At 37.3% G+C, this 16,531-nt stretch overlaps 5 protein-coding genes and 1 pseudogene across 7 annotated transcripts; 4 read left to right on the top strand and 2 right to left on the bottom strand.

Moving 5' to 3' along the window:
• The first annotated feature begins 1,378 nt into the window (after window positions 1–1,378).
• On the top strand, window positions 1,379–4,831 carry LOC17889593. The gene is made up of 2 exons (XM_006295464.2): window positions 1,379–2,736; window positions 3,191–4,831. The coding sequence occupies exons 1-2, from the start codon at window positions 2,706–2,708 to the stop codon at window positions 4,603–4,605; spliced, it is 1,446 nt and encodes a 481-aa protein (XP_006295526.2). The 5' UTR covers window positions 1,379–2,705; the 3' UTR covers window positions 4,606–4,831.
• Window positions 4,832–6,159: 1,328 nt separating this feature from the next.
• Window positions 6,160–9,293, top strand: LOC17888253 (endonuclease III homolog 1, chloroplastic). Of its 3 annotated transcripts, none has more exons than XM_023784890.1 (11): window positions 6,160–6,386; window positions 6,496–6,575; window positions 6,955–7,021; window positions 7,252–7,308; window positions 7,408–7,526; window positions 7,831–7,897; window positions 8,019–8,110; window positions 8,256–8,393; window positions 8,489–8,593; window positions 8,700–8,783; window positions 8,915–9,293. In XM_023784890.1, exons 1-11 carry the CDS (start codon window positions 6,227–6,229, stop codon window positions 9,050–9,052), a joined length of 1,107 nt encoding a protein of 368 aa, XP_023640658.1. In that variant the 5' UTR covers window positions 6,160–6,226; the 3' UTR covers window positions 9,053–9,293. The 3 variants fall into 3 exon arrangements, with proteins under 3 accessions (XP_023640658.1, XP_006294450.1, XP_023640657.1); XM_006294388.2 differs by having other exon boundaries at window positions 6,481–6,575; window positions 7,261–7,308; XM_023784889.1 differs by having other exon boundaries at window positions 6,481–6,575.
• Window positions 9,294–9,383: 90 nt separating this feature from the next.
• On the top strand, window positions 9,384–11,456 carry LOC17890055 (gamma-secretase subunit APH1-like). Its single transcript, XM_023784891.1, has 6 exons — window positions 9,384–9,584; window positions 9,767–9,922; window positions 10,097–10,182; window positions 10,570–10,695; window positions 10,836–10,963; window positions 11,090–11,456. Exons 1-6 carry the CDS (start codon window positions 9,472–9,474, stop codon window positions 11,231–11,233), a joined length of 753 nt encoding a protein of 250 aa, XP_023640659.1. The 5' UTR covers window positions 9,384–9,471; the 3' UTR covers window positions 11,234–11,456.
• Window positions 11,457–11,626: 170 nt separating this feature from the next.
• LOC17890149 (pectinesterase inhibitor 5) lies at window positions 11,627–12,385 on the bottom strand. Its single transcript, XM_006295587.2, has 2 exons — window positions 12,176–12,385; window positions 11,627–12,036 (listed from the first exon to the last, which is right to left on the bottom strand). Exons 1-2 carry the CDS (start codon window positions 12,383–12,385, stop codon window positions 11,698–11,700), a joined length of 549 nt encoding a protein of 182 aa, XP_006295649.1. The 3' UTR covers window positions 11,627–11,697.
• Window positions 12,386–12,992: 607 nt separating this feature from the next.
• Window positions 12,993–13,780, bottom strand: LOC17888234 (annotated as a pseudogene).
• Window positions 13,781–15,193: 1,413 nt separating this feature from the next.
• LOC17890005 (nucleolar protein 58) lies at window positions 15,194–16,023 on the top strand. Its single transcript, XM_006294958.2, has one exon. The coding sequence runs from the start codon at window positions 15,224–15,226 to the stop codon at window positions 15,821–15,823; it is 600 nt and encodes a 199-aa protein (XP_006295020.1). The 5' UTR covers window positions 15,194–15,223; the 3' UTR covers window positions 15,824–16,023.
• The last annotated feature ends 508 nt before the right edge of the window (window positions 16,024–16,531 follow it).

Genomic DNA, 16,531 nt, shown 5'->3' with positions numbered 1-16,531 from the left:
TCGACGATTGAGGCGGATGACGGATCCGGTGGAAAGGTATTCCATCGTTTATGTTGGCGAAATGATTAAGTTACTGAGAATGGTGGTCTATGTTCGGGTACGTAACGAGAAGTATTGAGTGAGATCGAGTGAGGTCGAGAAAGTATCGAGTGAGATCGAGAAGTATTGAGTGAGATCGAGTGAGATCGAGAAGTATCGAGTGAGATCGGGAAGTATTGTGCGAGATCGAGTGAGATCGAGAAAGTATCGAGTGAGATCGAGCGATAGATGGATTGCATCGAGAGAAGGGATGAGTGATCGGTTATATGTTAGCAACGGATCGATGGATGAGTTCATTGATATGTTTTACCGATTATACTCGAGAGAGATTGATGGTTATCGACAGATCGTACGTCGGTGGCCGAAGGTCGACAATAGAGATCGTTAGATCGAGCTGTCGGACAATGTGTATGATCGGATGGTCGAGTTATCGTCAGTGCCATGCAAAACGCTGATGGTCCATTCGATTGATGATCGAAGTGTATGGGAAGGGATCGAAGATTGACGACCAAGAGTCGTACGAAGCAAGTGTCGGAGAAGAATGTCTGCGGCTGGACGGATCAAGTATTCCAGCCCATCTCTTATTGTTTACTCGGTCACTTGGGGATGGTTGGTTGTGTGACTAAGAAACAATAAGGGATGGTGAGTGATGAATGAAGGAGACGTGTTCGGTGATGCGAGAATCGAGTCATGAAGGCTGGATCATTAGCAAGGTCGATACGGATGGATGATGTGCGATTCAGAGACTCCGATTCTATAAGGTACACATGAAGGTAAATGTACTCCTAATGGTTATGTTATGGGTTTATTATGTTTATGAACTTGTTAAGTATGGTATTGGCATGTTTTTAAGTATGTTTTTGTTAAGTTGATTTCTCGCCGGAAGTCTCGTCGGAATGTTTTTCTCCGGTGATTTTTAGTTTCCGGGTTAGGGTGTTTCATCTATACTCTCTTTTTTTTTTTTGTCAAAGGGGGTCTATAGTCTCTATACAATACAATTCAAATGAATAATAGAAATTATTAAAATTTAGTTTATTTCTCACATTCTATTTTGCTTAATTTTCATAAAATCGTACACAAAATTTTTTTTGGGGAAAATATTATATGTTTGATTTTTTTTTATACATTGTTTTGTTATTTATGTCGTCTGGATCTCCGACAATAAGATAAATGGTGTTAAAGTCGAAGATCATATTGATAGTTTTTGAAATGGTAAGTTTTATCGTACAAATTTTATCTTGCATTCCGACCATTTGGATGGATTTATGCATTATTTCATGCATGGTAGATTTTTCTAGACTTGTTATATAGTCTTTTTTTTTTGTGTGTGCAAAGACTTGCTATATAGTCTTAAAGTTTGATTCTTTTTTTTTTCTCTCCCTAGACGACGTGAGTTCGCCCTAGCCGCCGAGAACTTTTTTCTGATCTTCGCTCACCCTCTCCGGTGGCCGGAGCTCATCGATGCTGCCGTGAGAGGGTCTCTTTTGTCTTTCGTTTTTAGCTGCTGGTTTTATCTCTGTTTTGGATTGATCTTGGTTGGTTTCGTGAAGAGGATCTCTCGGTCTAGCTTCTTCCTTGATGGCTAGATTTGTTTGTTTTAGCTTATTCGGTTAGTTGTAGTCTTTGCTGTTGCTATGAGACTTGATTCGACAGAAGCATTTCTGCTTTTGGGTAATAATTTAGATCTTAGCCCTACCTCTTAGTTAGATCCTCTTGCTTGTTCGTTAGTGAGTTTTGGACTAGGTTTGTTCTTGGTGTTTGCCTCTCTGATGGTAATTTGTTGCTATGCCACCTATTAGCCTCTCTCTTAGGTTCTAGTTTAGAGTTGAGTTTTGGGCGTAGCAGTGGATTCGATCTTTAGCTCTACTCTTGCGAGGAGGTCACAGTTTTAAGTCTATAGGTGGTTGAAACTGGTTCGACGAGTGTCCGCGTGTTAGAGTTGCTGATCTTCTTTGGCTTATCTCCATTCAATTTTCAAGGTGTCCCACTTTGTTCCTAGTGCTTCTTTCTCTTCTCGTTTGGCTGGTGAGGTATACTAGGTTGTATTTGTGTATCCGGTCGCGTTTGATTCATGCTTCCCTCTCTGTTGGTGTGCTACTAATTAGTCTTCGGTTTGAGGTCTTCCGGTCTTATTGGTGCTTCCGGCGTTTTCAGTTTCTATAGGAAAGTTTCATAGGAATCTCTCTTGCCTTTGCACAATTTTATGGTTTAGACTGTAATCTCTCCATAAAGTATGTTTGTTCTTTAAAATTTTGTTTCGATGTTGCTTTACTTTGCTTCCCTGTTCTTTGGGGTTATGATACCCTTTTTGGACTAATGTCTCCGGAGACGTTTTGTAGTCCGTCGGCATATGTATTTCAACTTGTATTTTCTTTTGGGTTTTAATAAAATTTCAGATGACAAAAAAAAAATAAGTCTTAAAATTTGAAGTTCTTGATAAAAAAAACTATGGGTGGTTTCTCACATAAATGCTTTTGTTTGTTTTTTGGTAATGCATTTCTTTTTTAATAATTAAAGATGACCAGATTTTGATTTTAAATATTATATTTGAATTACTATTTAAAAATAAGATACAGAATGTATCATAATACATTACTGCGCGCATAAGAGTCTGTTCGACTTCGGATTTGTGTCTCCTCGATTCAACAATTCTCACAGTCGGTTTCATGGATATATTTCGCCGTTCAATCTCAAAAGGTTCTTATTTGTTCTTTGTTCTGCTTTTGTTAGTCATTTTAATTCGAGTTCGATCGAGAAGCTTATTTGTTGACTCGTTCTCTAATCCACGGGATTAAAATAAAACACACTTAGTGCTTGGTGTGTCGGAATGATAGTTATTGATTTTTTAATGGCTACATCATTTGCATTACATCAAAAAATCAAGAATGTTAAATAGAGTTTTTTTTATTATCATAATATCAATCATCATCAAGTCGTTGACATTTTCAAGCTTTCTTATTCAGAGAATGAAATGACAAGAAATTGTCTTGTACTTTACCGTTTCTGGATTAATCTCTAGTCACACACGCAATTGTTGTTTATTATGTTGTTGATTGTTCTGCTTTTAAAGCAAACAAAAGCTTTGTATTTTTGTTGTTCTGAAGATTGTTGAAGGAGCAAAAACTGAAACTGCCATATATGACTTCTACAGGTGGTGGTGGGAAAGATGGATCGTCTAAAGGTTTTGTGAAGAGGGTTACATCAACTTTCTCCATTAGGAAAAAGAAGAACACAACGAATGATCCGAAACTACTTCTTCCTCGATCCAAATCAACTGGAGGTAACTATGAACACATGAGGCTGCCTCAGGGTCAGGGGAAAAAGGCTCTTCCAGATGTTACAACAACAAAAGACACTAAAAGGACCAAATCTGCAGGTGTTTCCCCTCAACCAAGGCGTGAAAAGATCGATGAATCATGCAAACAGTTTATGAAGATGAGATGTTTTGATGACAGTGACTCCATTTGGTTGTCTTCAGAATGTGCGTCTCCTACTTCTCTTTTAGAGGAACGTAGGTTGTCTGTCTCGTTTCATTTCTCAGTAGATGAAAAGATCGTCTCGTGGTTGTCCAGTGTGGCTAACTCTTCCCTGACTTTGAATCAAGAATCCACCAGCTCAACCAAAGAGACAAGTTCAAAGAACGCAAAATGTTCGTTTCAAAACATTCGAAAAGATGGAAAAGTTTGTAACTCAGCTGGGAAATCTCGTGGAAATGGTTCTGCAAAGCCGTCTTCGCGTTTACCAGAAAGCAGCAACAAGACTTGTCCTCAGAAACCATGTGAAGAGTCATCTAGTTCCAAAAGATGTGTGAGTCCTGAAGAAAAGAAAGTTAGCTTCTCAGTAGAAACAGAGAAGTCCCCTTTACTAGTTAACTCAACTTCCATGCCATCTACTAATACCACAGCAACATCATCTTTGGAGAAGAGTGCAGAGACTGGGGACTCAAAGAAAAAGATTGTTGTGGAGCCACTTTTCTGGCCATTTGAACAGAAGTTTGATTGGACACCAGAGGATATCTTAAAGCACTTCTCCATGTCTCCACGGAGAAAGAAGTCGCTAGGATCCAAGAGTGCAGGTACCTCTCCAAGATCAATGAGGGCACAACTCCAAACAAGAAAGCTAGATCTTAAAGAAGGGTGTAAGAGGAAGCTCATGTTCAATGGTCCTGGATCAAATTCAAAACCAACAAGGATTCCAGAACTGAAACGAACAATCAGCAACAACAGTAACACCAAGAAAAGCGAGATCAGCAAGACCGAACAACCTATAAGGAACAGTGTGAAGAGGAACAAAAGTTTGCCATCGAGGCTGAGGAAATCAAGTAAAATATCTTCAAGGGTGGTACCTATTGAAGCTACAGAAGATACTGGAGAGAATTTTAAAGAGCAGAAAACACCTAAGAAGCTCATCATGACACGCAAGTCCAGGACATTCTTGGAAGATGACTTTGCTTTGATGAATGATTTCTCTATAGAAAAGGCGGTCGGACTTTGCGAGTTCAAGGGAAGAGAAGGCATAGATTCAGACTTCAACACTGATGGTTTCTTGTTCGACGATTCTCTATGAAAAGAAAAGGCTGTACAGATTTGATAAGTACCTGAGGATATAGCATCATACGGCTTAATTAGTGTATACTTGCCAAACCAACATATGTATTGGCGACAATTTTGTTTCTGGATTGTATATGTTGGATACTAAATATAGGTAGTATTTATATGCATATAATGTACATGTGTTGGTCTGTTGGATCAATCAAAGAGCTGAAATATATGGTCTCGTTTGTTGGTTCTCATATTTGATAACATCCACTTAATCCCTTTTTGTGCCAAAGGATCCTTTTTCCAAGGAATACAGGGCGGCCAGGAAACATATAGAAGTTTGATATAAAAATAAGATGTTACAAAATATTCGATCTTGCAAGCAAATTCTTAAGTTTTGTTACATAATTCTCACGTCCTCTACATTCTACATAAGTTTTGCAAACATGTGAACCCGATTTTTCTTTTAAGGCTCCCATTCCTTGGATTTCAACTACTCCGATGGTTTTTTTCTCCAAACTGTATTATAAATTTTATATGAAAAATAGCTTCGGTCGCTCGTATGAATTCGATCTTTATGAATTAAGTAACAATGCTATATGTACAAAAAAGATAATTCTACCTACATATTGGGAAAAACAAAAAGAACACAAAGGTGAATTGCAAAAGGACAAGAAAAAAATACGCCAAACTCTTGTAGTTATTCTGGTCTACGAAGGTACTCTCAGGTCAAGTGCCGACGTGTGTGATAACTTTGAAGCTCCAGCAAAATATTGAGACAGAGATGAAAAGAGAGAAAATTTCGTACGTAGAGGTCAGTAGGTCATCTTACCCAAAAAAAACAGAGAGAAACCTCCGATATATGGGCCTTAATTTGGGCTTTATTATATTCCCATCTGACCCATAAAAATATTACATTTTTATTAGTGTTTTTATTTTTTTTGGGTGAATTTTTTATTAGTGTTTATGATCTAGTGCAAATGTCATACAAATATTCTCCAAGTATTAATCAATGATAGTGACGCTTTGTTGTTGTTTGTTCATCTAAGGTTAAAAAGCAATTCATATGCTTGATATTGATATTGAAACGTGATTGTTTCACATCTATATCACTTTTACATATCTTTTCTCTCTAGTAATGAGATAGGGTGGTTCAAAGATATATTTACTACACAAATTAATATGGCATCAAGATATATTTACTACACAAATTAATAGTCACGTCTAATAATCGAAAAGATTACAAACTACACAAAAACATATATTTAGTTATATATGATGATGAAAGCTTAAGAACCAAACTAGCATAAAGTCCTCAAACGCATGCATAATTTAATTTTGGCGTTCTCTACATGGTCGGTCTAGAAAGATTTATATGTACTGTATGTTCCTTATAATTATTTGGATAAATTATGAATTAATTACAAAAAATATTTATAGTATTTGCTTTGGATAAATTATGTATTAATTACCGGTTTATTTTCTTGTGTCTTGTATATTGGTTAGTCAGTTTATTTAGAACGAAAAAAAATATTTAGAACAAAAAAAAAAAACCAATTTTATTTTTTGCTTCTCTCTCGGTGAAATAGTGTGGCCTCAAAAATTAATAATTCTTATGAGTAATAATAACAAAGTTGCAAAGTACTTCTATGAGTCTCGTTAACGGAGCCGCTTCTTCAGCCCTTCTTCGCAACGCCGCTTGGTTTTATCGAATTCGAACCATGAATCGCCAAATTCACGGAGCTGTATCTTCTTCTAAACCCATCTCCTTGAAAACCCAACTACATCCTCTCTCTGATTCTAACTCAGGTTTCATTTCTCTCTCTCTCTCTCTCCATCTGTTCAAATTCCAAGGAAATTTTTGTGTTGTTGTTGTGCGTAAGTAACTAGTATGTTGCACCAGAACCCGCCAATGTAGTCTCTGAGACTCGAGTGTATTCCCGGAAAAAAAGGCTAAAGCAGGAACCTTTGGATCCTCTGGAGAAAACTCCCGGCAAAGTAAGTTTCCTCCTTTTTGCTCTATTTTTGAAGATGAAATTTCGGGTTTACAGTTTTGTATGATTGTGGGTTCTGGAGATTACACTTTTGGGTCTTACTTGATCTCAAGTGTGATACTTTAGTGGGAGTGAGTTTTACTTGGTTCTGATTTTGTCCCCATCATCCAAGTGTCTTTTAAGTTAGCCTATGGAAATGTTAGTGATCGTAGTGTTTTTGAATTTTGTTGTCCTTGGCTCTACTATGATCATGCTTCTGCAAATTAGAGGAAACCTTGTTTATTGTTTCCATGAACATTTTTGACCGTGTGTTAGTGTTTACTAGTACTATTTTAGAGTCTTATGTTTTGCTTAATGCAATGTCTTCATATTTAATGATGCAGCAACTATGTGGTTTACCCGATATAGAAGATTTTGCTTACAAAAAGAATATCGGATGTCCTTCATCTAGTAAGTCTCATTATAGATATATACACTCGGAACTTCACATTCCCAACCATTATATATTCAATCACCATGTAGAAAGAAAAAGCCAACTAACCTGACTACTTTCTAAACTAGTTGCATGATATGTACTTGTCATTGAATGTCTTTACAGATTTAATCTGTATAGAAGTTGGTAGGAGATATTCTATCATCAAGAAGATTCTTTAAACAGTTGAGAGAAACTCATTTTGTAGTTTTTGCAGGGAGGTCACCGGAAACTAGCATCACTGTGACTTCAGTCAAAACAGTAGGTATGTTATCATGCAACGAGTTCCTTAATGACAGAGGGTTGGTGCGGTTTTTACTTTACAGATTTCTTCACACACAGTAACTGGTTAGTTATAACCCAGGAAGTCCGCCTGAAAACTGGGTCAAAGTGCTTGTGGGTATTCGTCAAATGAGATCTTCTGAAGATGCACCAGTTGATTCTATGGGATGCGATAAGGCTGGAAGCTTTTTACCTCCTACGGTATAACTGTTCTCTTAATTTAATTTTTGTGCGTAAGTATGCTATGAGATACACTGAGTTTCTAGCTCTATGGGCTTGAGGTTTTTTGTTTTACTTTATATAGCACATTTGTCCTCAAGTCTTTTATAAATGTTGATGTACTTATCCCTAGTGAGTAGCTTAGAAAAGGATTCTTATTGTTTGTTCAAGAAAGCACCTTTTGTTCCCTTTGTTGTTTTCATATTTCAAGAGATTAAGAAAAGCTTGAAAGCAGTGGGATGGATTGTTCTTGTTTTAATATTGATCAGTTTTCTCCTACACCTAGGAAAGAAGATTTGCTGTCTTGCTAGGAGCACTTCTTTCAAGTCAGACAAAAGATCAAGTTAATAATGGTGAGTTTTTGCTGTTAAAGAAACAGCTGTTGCACTTCTCTAGTTTCCATTCAAATCATCTGCATTTACAAGTTTCATGGTTATATATGCATCCTCACTATTAGAAGCTTTCAACATGCAGCGGCAATACATCGTCTTCATCAAAACGGCCTCCTTACTCCCGAAGCCGTTGATAAAGCTGATGAATCAACCATAAGGGAATTGATCTATCCGGTATGTTATCCAAGTGTTGTCGTCTTACTTCTTCACATCATTGCCTCTGACATGAGCCTCTTTGTGTACTAATTTCTTTACCATTTTCACACAAAAAAAAAGGGAAATAAGGAAAGAAATATAAAAAGCTTTCCTTTACTTTCAGGTTGGATTCTATACAAGGAAGGCTACATATATGAAGAAAATAGCTAGAATTTGTCTAGTGAAATATAATGGAGACATTCCAAGCTCTTTGGACGACCTACTGTCTCTTCCAGGGATTGGTCCCAAGATGGCTCATCTGGTAAAAATCGACCATATTATTTACTTGTATCTTGTGAGTTAGATGAAATATTTTCAAAAAGCTACTCAAAGTTTTCTTCTGTTATCACATGGCAGATTCTGCATATAGCATGGAATGATGTCCAAGGTATATGTGTAGATACACATGTGCACCGCATTTGCAATCGACTTGGTTGGGTGTCTCGACCAGGAACCAAACAGGTACTTCGCAATTGGCTTAAATCAGAATTTTTATTGTGACAAACTGAGCAAATTGTCTTCTGTTTTCCTGTTCTTTGTCACACATACGTAATCTGTGATCTGCTAGAAAACTACATCTCCGGAGGAAACAAGAGTAGCTTTGCAACAATGGCTTCCAAAGGAAGAATGGGTCGCCATTAATCCGCTCTTGGTGCGTCATCCCTCACTATTTCTTCTACCATACAGATACACTCGAGACTATACAAATCAAATGAAACTATTGAATCATAACTTAACCGGCCTCCCCTTATGGACTCTTGTCTTGTCTGAAATTTTTTATAGGTGGGTTTTGGACAAATGATTTGCACACCGCTAAGACCTCGTTGTGAAGCCTGCAGCGTCACAAAACTTTGTCCTGCTGCATTCAAAGAGGCATCAAGTCCTTCATCCAAGTTGAAAAAATCTAACCAAAGCAAATAACAATGATCCAACGTGCAAGATTTAAGTATTTTGAAAACTCCCCATTTTTGTGATCATTTCCTCCGTGGGAAGATGGATTGCTACAAAACCCACCCAAGCTTCTTTGTTTGTAGGATGTTGAAGATGACCTTTGTATATGTAAATAGGATTAGAACAAGTTGGTAAACACAATTAGGAAGATTGCAGAAACAAATTATTATGGATTTCTCATAATCCCAAGTAATTAATTAATTTTCTGGTGTTAAATTTAATTTATACTTGTTGAATTTGAATAGCCACGAAATGATCTGATTTTTTAATCCACAACCACAAAAAAGAACCATTTTTATCAATTGATTGATTTCAAGCGAGGTCTACGTTTGGAGTAGAGTAGAGTTGATCATCTGAAAAGTCTGAGCGACTACTTGCGACGGTGCGGCATGACGGTGGCGGCGGGGATTGGATACGCGCTGGTAGCTCTGGGACCTTCTCTTTCACTTTTCGTCTCCGTCATCTCCAGAAAGCCCTTTCTGATCCTCACTGTTCTCTCCAGGTTCTTTCTTTGGGTCTCTCTGCTTTCCTCTACTGATTCGATTCGAAATGTAAAGGGGTTTCTTTGGGTCTGCTTTTGTATAGCGTTTGATCGTTTCGCGAAGACTTTCCTGGGGAAATTTTAGGGTTTATGAATCAAACTTGAATATCCTCTGATAGATTTGCTTGGTAAATGTAATGCAGTACGTTGCTGTGGCTTGTGAGCCTGATCATCTTGTCGGGATTATGGAGACCGTTTCTTCCTCTCAAAGCCAATGTGTGGTGGCCTTATGCTTTACTTGTTGTCACCTCTGTTTGTTTCCAGGAAGGTCTTCGTTTCCTTTTCTGGAAGGTTTACAAGTAAGTTTCTTCTTCTTCTTCCTACTGTTGTTCATGGTGCATTGTAGCTGGAATCTATCTCAGTTGTTTTCCTTTGTTAATCTGATACTGTGATTTACGGGACAATACATTGTCTGATAGTCATATTGGCTGTATAGCTTGTTTGAAATTTGTTGTTGTGTTGTTGTGCTGAAGGAGGCTTGAGGATGTTTTGGATTCCTTTGCCGATCGGATCTCAAGGCCCCGTCTGTTTCTCACTGATAAGCTGCAGATTGCTCTAGGTACGCATTCCGGTTTAATTTTTAAAATCTTATGTTTATTTCTTAGATTGTAGGTGGCTTTTGTGTTTGTGTATATCATTAGGTTGGAAAACACACTTGTGGACTCTTGCTGTATGATAAAGAAACAAGAAACGAATGGGTTGCAAGTATCTTGGTCTTGGATTTAGATATTTCAGCCTTGGCCTTTAAGCTTGTTAGAAGCTCTAGCGAACCATATTTAGGCATTTGTTTCTGGTTCTGCATCCAGAAGAAGAATGTTGTAGTATATGTTAGATAACCGATATAGCTGAATCTGACATGAAACCTAGAACTCATCCAGCACCTGTTATGCATCCCATTTCTTACTCTTTGACATGATCTAAGACTATTCCAGTCAATTGCATGCAGCTGGTGGCTTAGGTCATGGTGTGGCACATGCTGTCTTCTTTTGTTTGAGCCTCTTAACCCCAGCGTTTGGTCCAGCCACATTCTATGTCGAAAGATGTTCAAAGGTGCCATTTTTTCTCATCTCTGGTGAGTCAACTGAACTTAAGTTTTGTTCTTACAACATAGATTATTAAGCTTTGTGACTTCTTCATTGAGTCGCTAGTGGTTTGATTTTTTGTCTAGTGCACTAGTACTCATGTTGTAATATCTACAACCATGTCTTACAGCAATCATTGGTCTTGCATTTGTTACCATCCACACATTCTCGATGGTCATTGCTTTCGAAGGGTATGCAAAAGGGAACAGAGTAGATCAAGTAATAGTTCCAGTCATACACCTTGCTGCTGGAATGTTGGTAAGATCTCATATTTTCAAATCTCACCTGTATTGTCTATATATCCTTGGCTCATCACCATTTCATATTATTCTTTTTCTTCTTTTAAACGTGATCTTTTGTTTTTGTTTTCTTGGTTCTTATCAGACATTGGTGAATTTTGCATCGGAAGGTTGTGTAATCGGTGTTCCTCTTCTTTACCTTGTGGCATCCTTGACTCTTGTGCATTGTGGAAAAATGGTTTGGCAAAGGTTGTTAGAAACCCGGAACCAAAGCAGCGCCTCAGGGTAATCTGGCCTCAGTGTTCTCATCTAAAATAACAGTAGAAAGGTCATCCTTAGCATCATTGTATCTCCTGACTCGTTTTTATTTTTTTGCTTGCAAACCTCATTCGTCGTTGTCCCCTAATTGCTTTGAAACTCGAAAGTCATGTTATTTACGCACTTATGATCCGACATTATATTTTCTTAAAGCCGAGAAAGTTTTATACCAATTAATATCACAGAAAATCCCAGTTCTGCGTGTTGCGTTGGTCATTGTCATTTTTGGTAATTGGTATTATTATCTTATAAGAGGTCTCAGTCATAAACCACAATTTTTCAATAATCTTCTCCATCCATTCCTCTACTAGTTTAGATGTCCTTTAAGGAATGGTGAGGTAACAATTGTCCCACTAGTCTATTATTTCCCAACTTTTATTACACGTAACTAAGGTCGTTTGTCATGCAATATCAAAATTCCGGTACAAATTAAAGTTATTGTATAAGCTTTTGGAAAATAAGAAGAATGATTCCAGAGAGCTTGAAAACGTTCATGTTATAGGAAGTGAGTGGTGACGTTTGTATCGGACCATCCCTTCTCCATACGTTTTCGCAGTCGACCACAGCGTTGGTGCCAAGACTTACCATTTTCTCCATGTCCCAATACGATTTTTTAAGTGTGAGTTCCCAAGCAGTCTGAAACCTAGCCGAAGCGATTCCGTAATCCTTCTTGCAAACCTTGATCCGTCTCTTCCCATTCGGACCAGTGAACTTTCCACTGACTGTGCTAAGATGGGTGGTTGCGTCGTCCACTTGCACTTTTGACTGCGATATCTGATAAATAGTTTCCAATCAGATTTAAGACATGAGAGTGCATTCGAATACTTCAGCCACAATTTTATGTTTTGGCCCATACGTTATATTAGATTGAAATGTAAAAGCAGATACATATTCCAACGTATTGGCACATTACCGCAATTAAAAGCACGTCGCGGAGATTACGTGCGGCAAGTGTTCGTGGATCATCTCCGATGGATTGGAGGCAGAAGGTGACGTCAGTAGTCTCTTTGCATAGCTTGTCAATGTCTTCGACTGGAATCGAGTTTGCTGTTGGAAAAGCGAACAATAACAAGGACGTAATCATAACAAAACACATATGGTTTATTATTAGCATTGTGGCCATTTCGAGAAACAAAAGGTGATTCTTTTATTCTTTCATCGGTGAGCTTCAATATATAACTCTTTAACTTTTCTCTATAATCTTTGCTTTCAGTTATTTTTTTTTAAAAAAGTTAAAGTAACGTAACCCCATAGCTTTAAATAATAAATAATAAAGCCAACAGTTTTTGTATATCAGATTAGTACAAATGAAAATTAAAGTAACGTAATCTTTTTTTCTTTTGGACAAACTCAATCAAAATCTTTTAAACCAAAATATAAAAATAAATATATATATATATTTGAAACCAAACAATACAGCGTAACCAATCGGCCTCAATACCTAAAAAATCACAATAATTTGATTATAAATTTGTATTAACTATATCTGAGATTACATTTTAGATCATTACTGCCAGAAAAATAAATATTTATATTAAATTTCTACTAATCTGATATACAATCATACTATGTTGCACCACTCTTAAATTCTTAATGTTGATCGTATAATTCATACCGAAAAAATACTCTAAAGAGAAATACTTTCCGTCCGTAGTACGGATTCGTATAACTAATTGGCTAATTCTCAAGTAATTTAAATGTTGATACAAATAGCTAAGCTTAAAGCTTGCCTATAATATAACACGAGTAATTTGACACAGTATGATAAGATTGTGGTAATAGAAAACAAGAGGAGACTCTTGTTTCGGACCATGCTTTGACCATTCGTCTTCACACTCGCTCACAGCCTCAAAGCCAGCTTTCATGCGGTCGGACATTTCCATACGGTCCGTTAATGCCTTTGATTTTTTTCTGGCCAACTTCCCAAGCCTTGTGAAAACTGTTTGCCACAATCTCGTATTTTCCTTCGCATACCGCGATCCGATTCTTGCCAAGAAATCATTATAATTTCCGCGGATATTGTTGATATGCGTGATGGCATTAGTACTTTGAATTTGGATAACAGTTGCATGATAAGATCTCAAATCATATATACATATTGTAGAGTATTAAAAAACCCATAGTCTTCCTATTATATTCTCTATTAGTTAGTACTTTGGATATTGAGGATTTACAGATTTCTACTAATCCATTATTATCCCTAAATTTACTTACGTACATTGAACAAAATACTAATTAGAGCCTATTTACGAAATCTTCTTTTCAATCCAAGTCAGATGGGTTAGTAGTTAATTACCGCGATTAAAAACACGTTAAAGAAGTCGCGTGCGGCTACTGTACGTTTGTCTGACCCAATGTGTTTCAGGCAGAGATCTACTTCGGATGTCTCCTTGCACAAACTGTTTACGTCTTTGATTGGTATTGCATTTGATTTTGGGAATCCAAAGAGCACTAATACTAACAACAATGAACGAATAATATTGTCTTCTTGTAGCATCGTGGCCTTATTGAGAAACATATGTTTTTTTCTTTGTTTTCCCTTTTGTTTCGTGTGTTTATTTTTGTTTTTTTAAACGACTATGTGTGTTTCATTTAATTTATAGTTGAAATGAAAGCTAAAAAGGGCCGGTAATAATAATCTATGGATGAAAACGATTCCTTAAAAGATTGGGAAAATCTACAACTTCGAATCCTAATAGGAATCTGAGTAAGTCGTGTATGTTATATAAGAAGATGACCACAGTAATCTTTTTCTCTGTCTCTCTCTTTAGCTTGCTTACTAAGAAACATCTTTCTCTTTTGTAGTTTGTTTTCCGTTCTAGCTATGTCTAGGAGAGAATCATCAAGAACAACGGAGAAATCTGAGTTATGTTTCTACTGGAAGCTAGATATGTTGTTCGAATCAGCTCGAAACTTTTTCAAAGTAAAAGCGAGAAGACCTGTTGATATTCCAAAACCCGAAAACAGCGGTTCGACGTCGACGCCAGAATGGCTTGTGGAAGTGATGAGAGAAAAGAAAGGATACAATCCAAAGCTGATCTTGATTAGGGAGGTGCAAAAGACCGACCTCGACAAAACTCAGTCGTGTCTCTCAATACATGATAGCCACCTAGAGAGTTTAGATTTTTTGACAGAGGAGGAGACACGCGTCATAAGAGACCACTGGTCGCACTTGAAGAAACAAAAGGGATCAAAAGGAATCAAACAAAGCCCAGGTTTGAGAGTGGATTTGGTGGATCATAAGTTGAATGAGTATAAGGTTCATCTAAGGAGGTGGAATACTAAATATGTATTAAATAGGGGTTGGAACGATGTTATTGACTCCAAGACGATTGCGTTTAAAGACAACATTCAACTCTGGTCCTTCAGAGATGAACATAGAAAACTCTGGTTCGCTCTCTCTCCTCCGACCCGGAGGGATCAGAAGAACAGCTCCAGCAAGTCCTTCTTCTAGTCGTCATCATACTGTTGCTTATGCCACAAGTAACAAGGGTTTTTTTTAGGTTTTCAAGCTATTTTGGTTTTCTTGGTTTTTTCCCCTTTTGGTGTTTAGTTAATTTATTTTGGTGTTTAGGTTTTCAAGCTATTGGTTTTTTTCCCATTTTGGTGTTTTGTTAATTTATTTTGATGGGTTATAAATTATTGTTATGCTTATCCTTACCAAAACAAAAATTATAATGCTGATTTATTAACCGAAAAAAACAAGTGGATAAAACTTTATATAATTCTGCCATATAAAAATTAGTAAAAAACAAATTAAAATTTGATTTGACATTTTTTTAGTTGGTGTAAGATGTCACCAACTAAACCAGAGTAATTGAATCATACCAATTCTGGTTCGGTTCAATTTTTGGGATCCCTATAAACCGGAATTTTAACCTTGTCTCCATCGGCACATATAAATACTCTCAAAACCCTAAATTTCTCAAAAACCTCACAGCCACACTCAAATTAGAAGAAGATGGCTTGCACCGTAGATTTCCGGTGCCTAGACGAAGGATTCGGCGGCAAGACCTACAAACGCAAGCGCGAATCTCAGGAACAAGCCGCCGCCGAAGCAATCGGCGATGAAGCGTCGATGGACATCGATCAGGTTGGTCCTCCTTCAGCGAAACGCAGCGCCGTCGCTTCTTCAGAAGATCCAAACAAACCCATGGCTGTGGCGGTTGAGAAACCGAAGTACGACGGCGTAATCGCCGGGAAAGTCTCCGGACGGAATTGGAAACAGCCGCGAACTCATAGATCTTCAGGGAGGTTTGTGAGAAACAAGGGACCGGATCTGGAGGAGATGAAGAGGCAGAAGGAGATTAAGAGAGCGTATAAGGAGAGGATGAATGAGCTAAAGGAGGAGATAAGGAGTAACAAGGTGGAGAAGAGGAAGAAGAAGGAAGAGAGGGAGAAGAGGAAGAAGGAGAATGTTCTGAGAACTGGTACCAAGTTGCAGATTATTTCAAACCCCAAGACTTTGAAGAAGATTGCCAAATCTAAGAAGAGGAAGCAGCTTAAGAATGTTCCTGAGGAAATGTTGAGTCTTGGTAACAAGAAGAGTATCAAAACTTAGTCAATTTTGTTAAGGCAAGTTTCATGTTTTTTTTGTATTTTCTCGTGAGGTTTTGTGTTCAATGTTGATGGTTAACAATCTGCAGCTAAGAACTAAATGCTGTAGAATTTTAATAGTGAGAAACAATCTTTTGCTTCAACAACAGTTTAAAAACCTATCCTTTTGTTTTGCAGTTATATATATATCACTCCTTTGAGATATTACATTTGTGATGGTTTTGGTGAATCTGACATGATTATAGCTCCTGGCTAAGCTGTGGTTAATCAGATTTTTGATTATGATTGTCTATTTGACTTTACTCCAAATTATCGCATACTTTGATTAACTAGAGTATCAGTTTAGTTATGTGGTTGTTGTTCATTTGCTATTTCTGGCTCTGCTTCGTGATGACGATATTGGTGTTTCTGATACTACCTTAAGCCATTAGGGCGATATAGATAGGCACAAGGTTAAGTTCCATATGGTCATATAGTATCAATTCATTAGTAGTTGCCTGATATTGACTTGGATTGATGGTTTCAATTGATAACGGTTGAGCTTCGATGAGTTTGAGTTTGTATGTTGTTATGTGTTCATTATGTCTATTGCTTGGAATTTAATTGTAGTCCGTCCTGTGAAAGAACTTTATTTGGGTTTCACTAGATGAGAGACTGATATCATAGTCAGTCAGTCACTCAATTGTTCATGATTACACAACTTTTAAGCTAA

Source organism: Capsella rubella, unplaced genomic scaffold (assembly GCF_000375325.1).
Source record: "Capsella rubella cultivar Monte Gargano unplaced genomic scaffold, Caprub1_0 scaffold_4, whole genome shotgun sequence".
In the NCBI taxonomy this organism is placed as follows: Eukaryota; Viridiplantae; Streptophyta; class Magnoliopsida; order Brassicales; family Brassicaceae; genus Capsella; species Capsella rubella.
The sequence above is the reverse complement of the archived record's forward strand: the minus strand, read 5'-3'. Positions and strand labels throughout refer to the sequence as shown.

Coding starts and splice junctions, on each gene's coding strand:
- LOC17889593 (XM_006295464.2), top strand. CDS start 2,706: ATGGATATATTTCGCCGTTCAATCTCAAAAG. Junction 2,737..3,190: donor TCGCCGTTCAATCTCAAAAG/GTTCTTATTTGT, acceptor TGACTTCTACAG/GTGGTGGTGGGAAAGATGGA.
- LOC17888253 (XM_023784889.1), top strand. CDS start 6,227: ATGAGTCTCGTTAACGGAGCCGCTTCTTCAGCCCTTCTTCGCAACGCC. Junction 7,309..7,407: donor GACTTCAGTCAAAACAGTAG/GTATGTTATCAT, acceptor GTTATAACCCAG/GAAGTCCGCCTGAAAACTGG. Junction 8,394..8,488: donor GTCCCAAGATGGCTCATCTG/GTAAAAATCGAC, acceptor ATCACATGGCAG/ATTCTGCATATAGCATGGAA.
- LOC17890055 (XM_023784891.1), top strand. CDS start 9,472: ATGACGGTGGCGGCGGGGATTGGATACGCGCTGGTAGCTCTGGGACCT. Junction 9,585..9,766: donor ATCCTCACTGTTCTCTCCAG/GTTCTTTCTTTG, acceptor AATGTAATGCAG/TACGTTGCTGTGGCTTGTGA. Junction 10,964..11,089: donor ACCTTGCTGCTGGAATGTTG/GTAAGATCTCAT, acceptor GGTTCTTATCAG/ACATTGGTGAATTTTGCATC.
- LOC17890149 (XM_006295587.2), bottom strand. CDS start 12,385: ATGGCCACAATGCTAATAATAAACCATATGTGTTTTGTTATGATTACG. Junction 12,037..12,175: donor GCGACGTGCTTTTAATTGCG/GTAATGTGCCAA, acceptor ACTATTTATCAG/ATATCGCAGTCAAAAGTGCA.
- LOC17890005 (XM_006294958.2), top strand. CDS start 15,224: ATGGCTTGCACCGTAGATTTCCGGTGCCTAGACGAAGGATTCGGCGGC.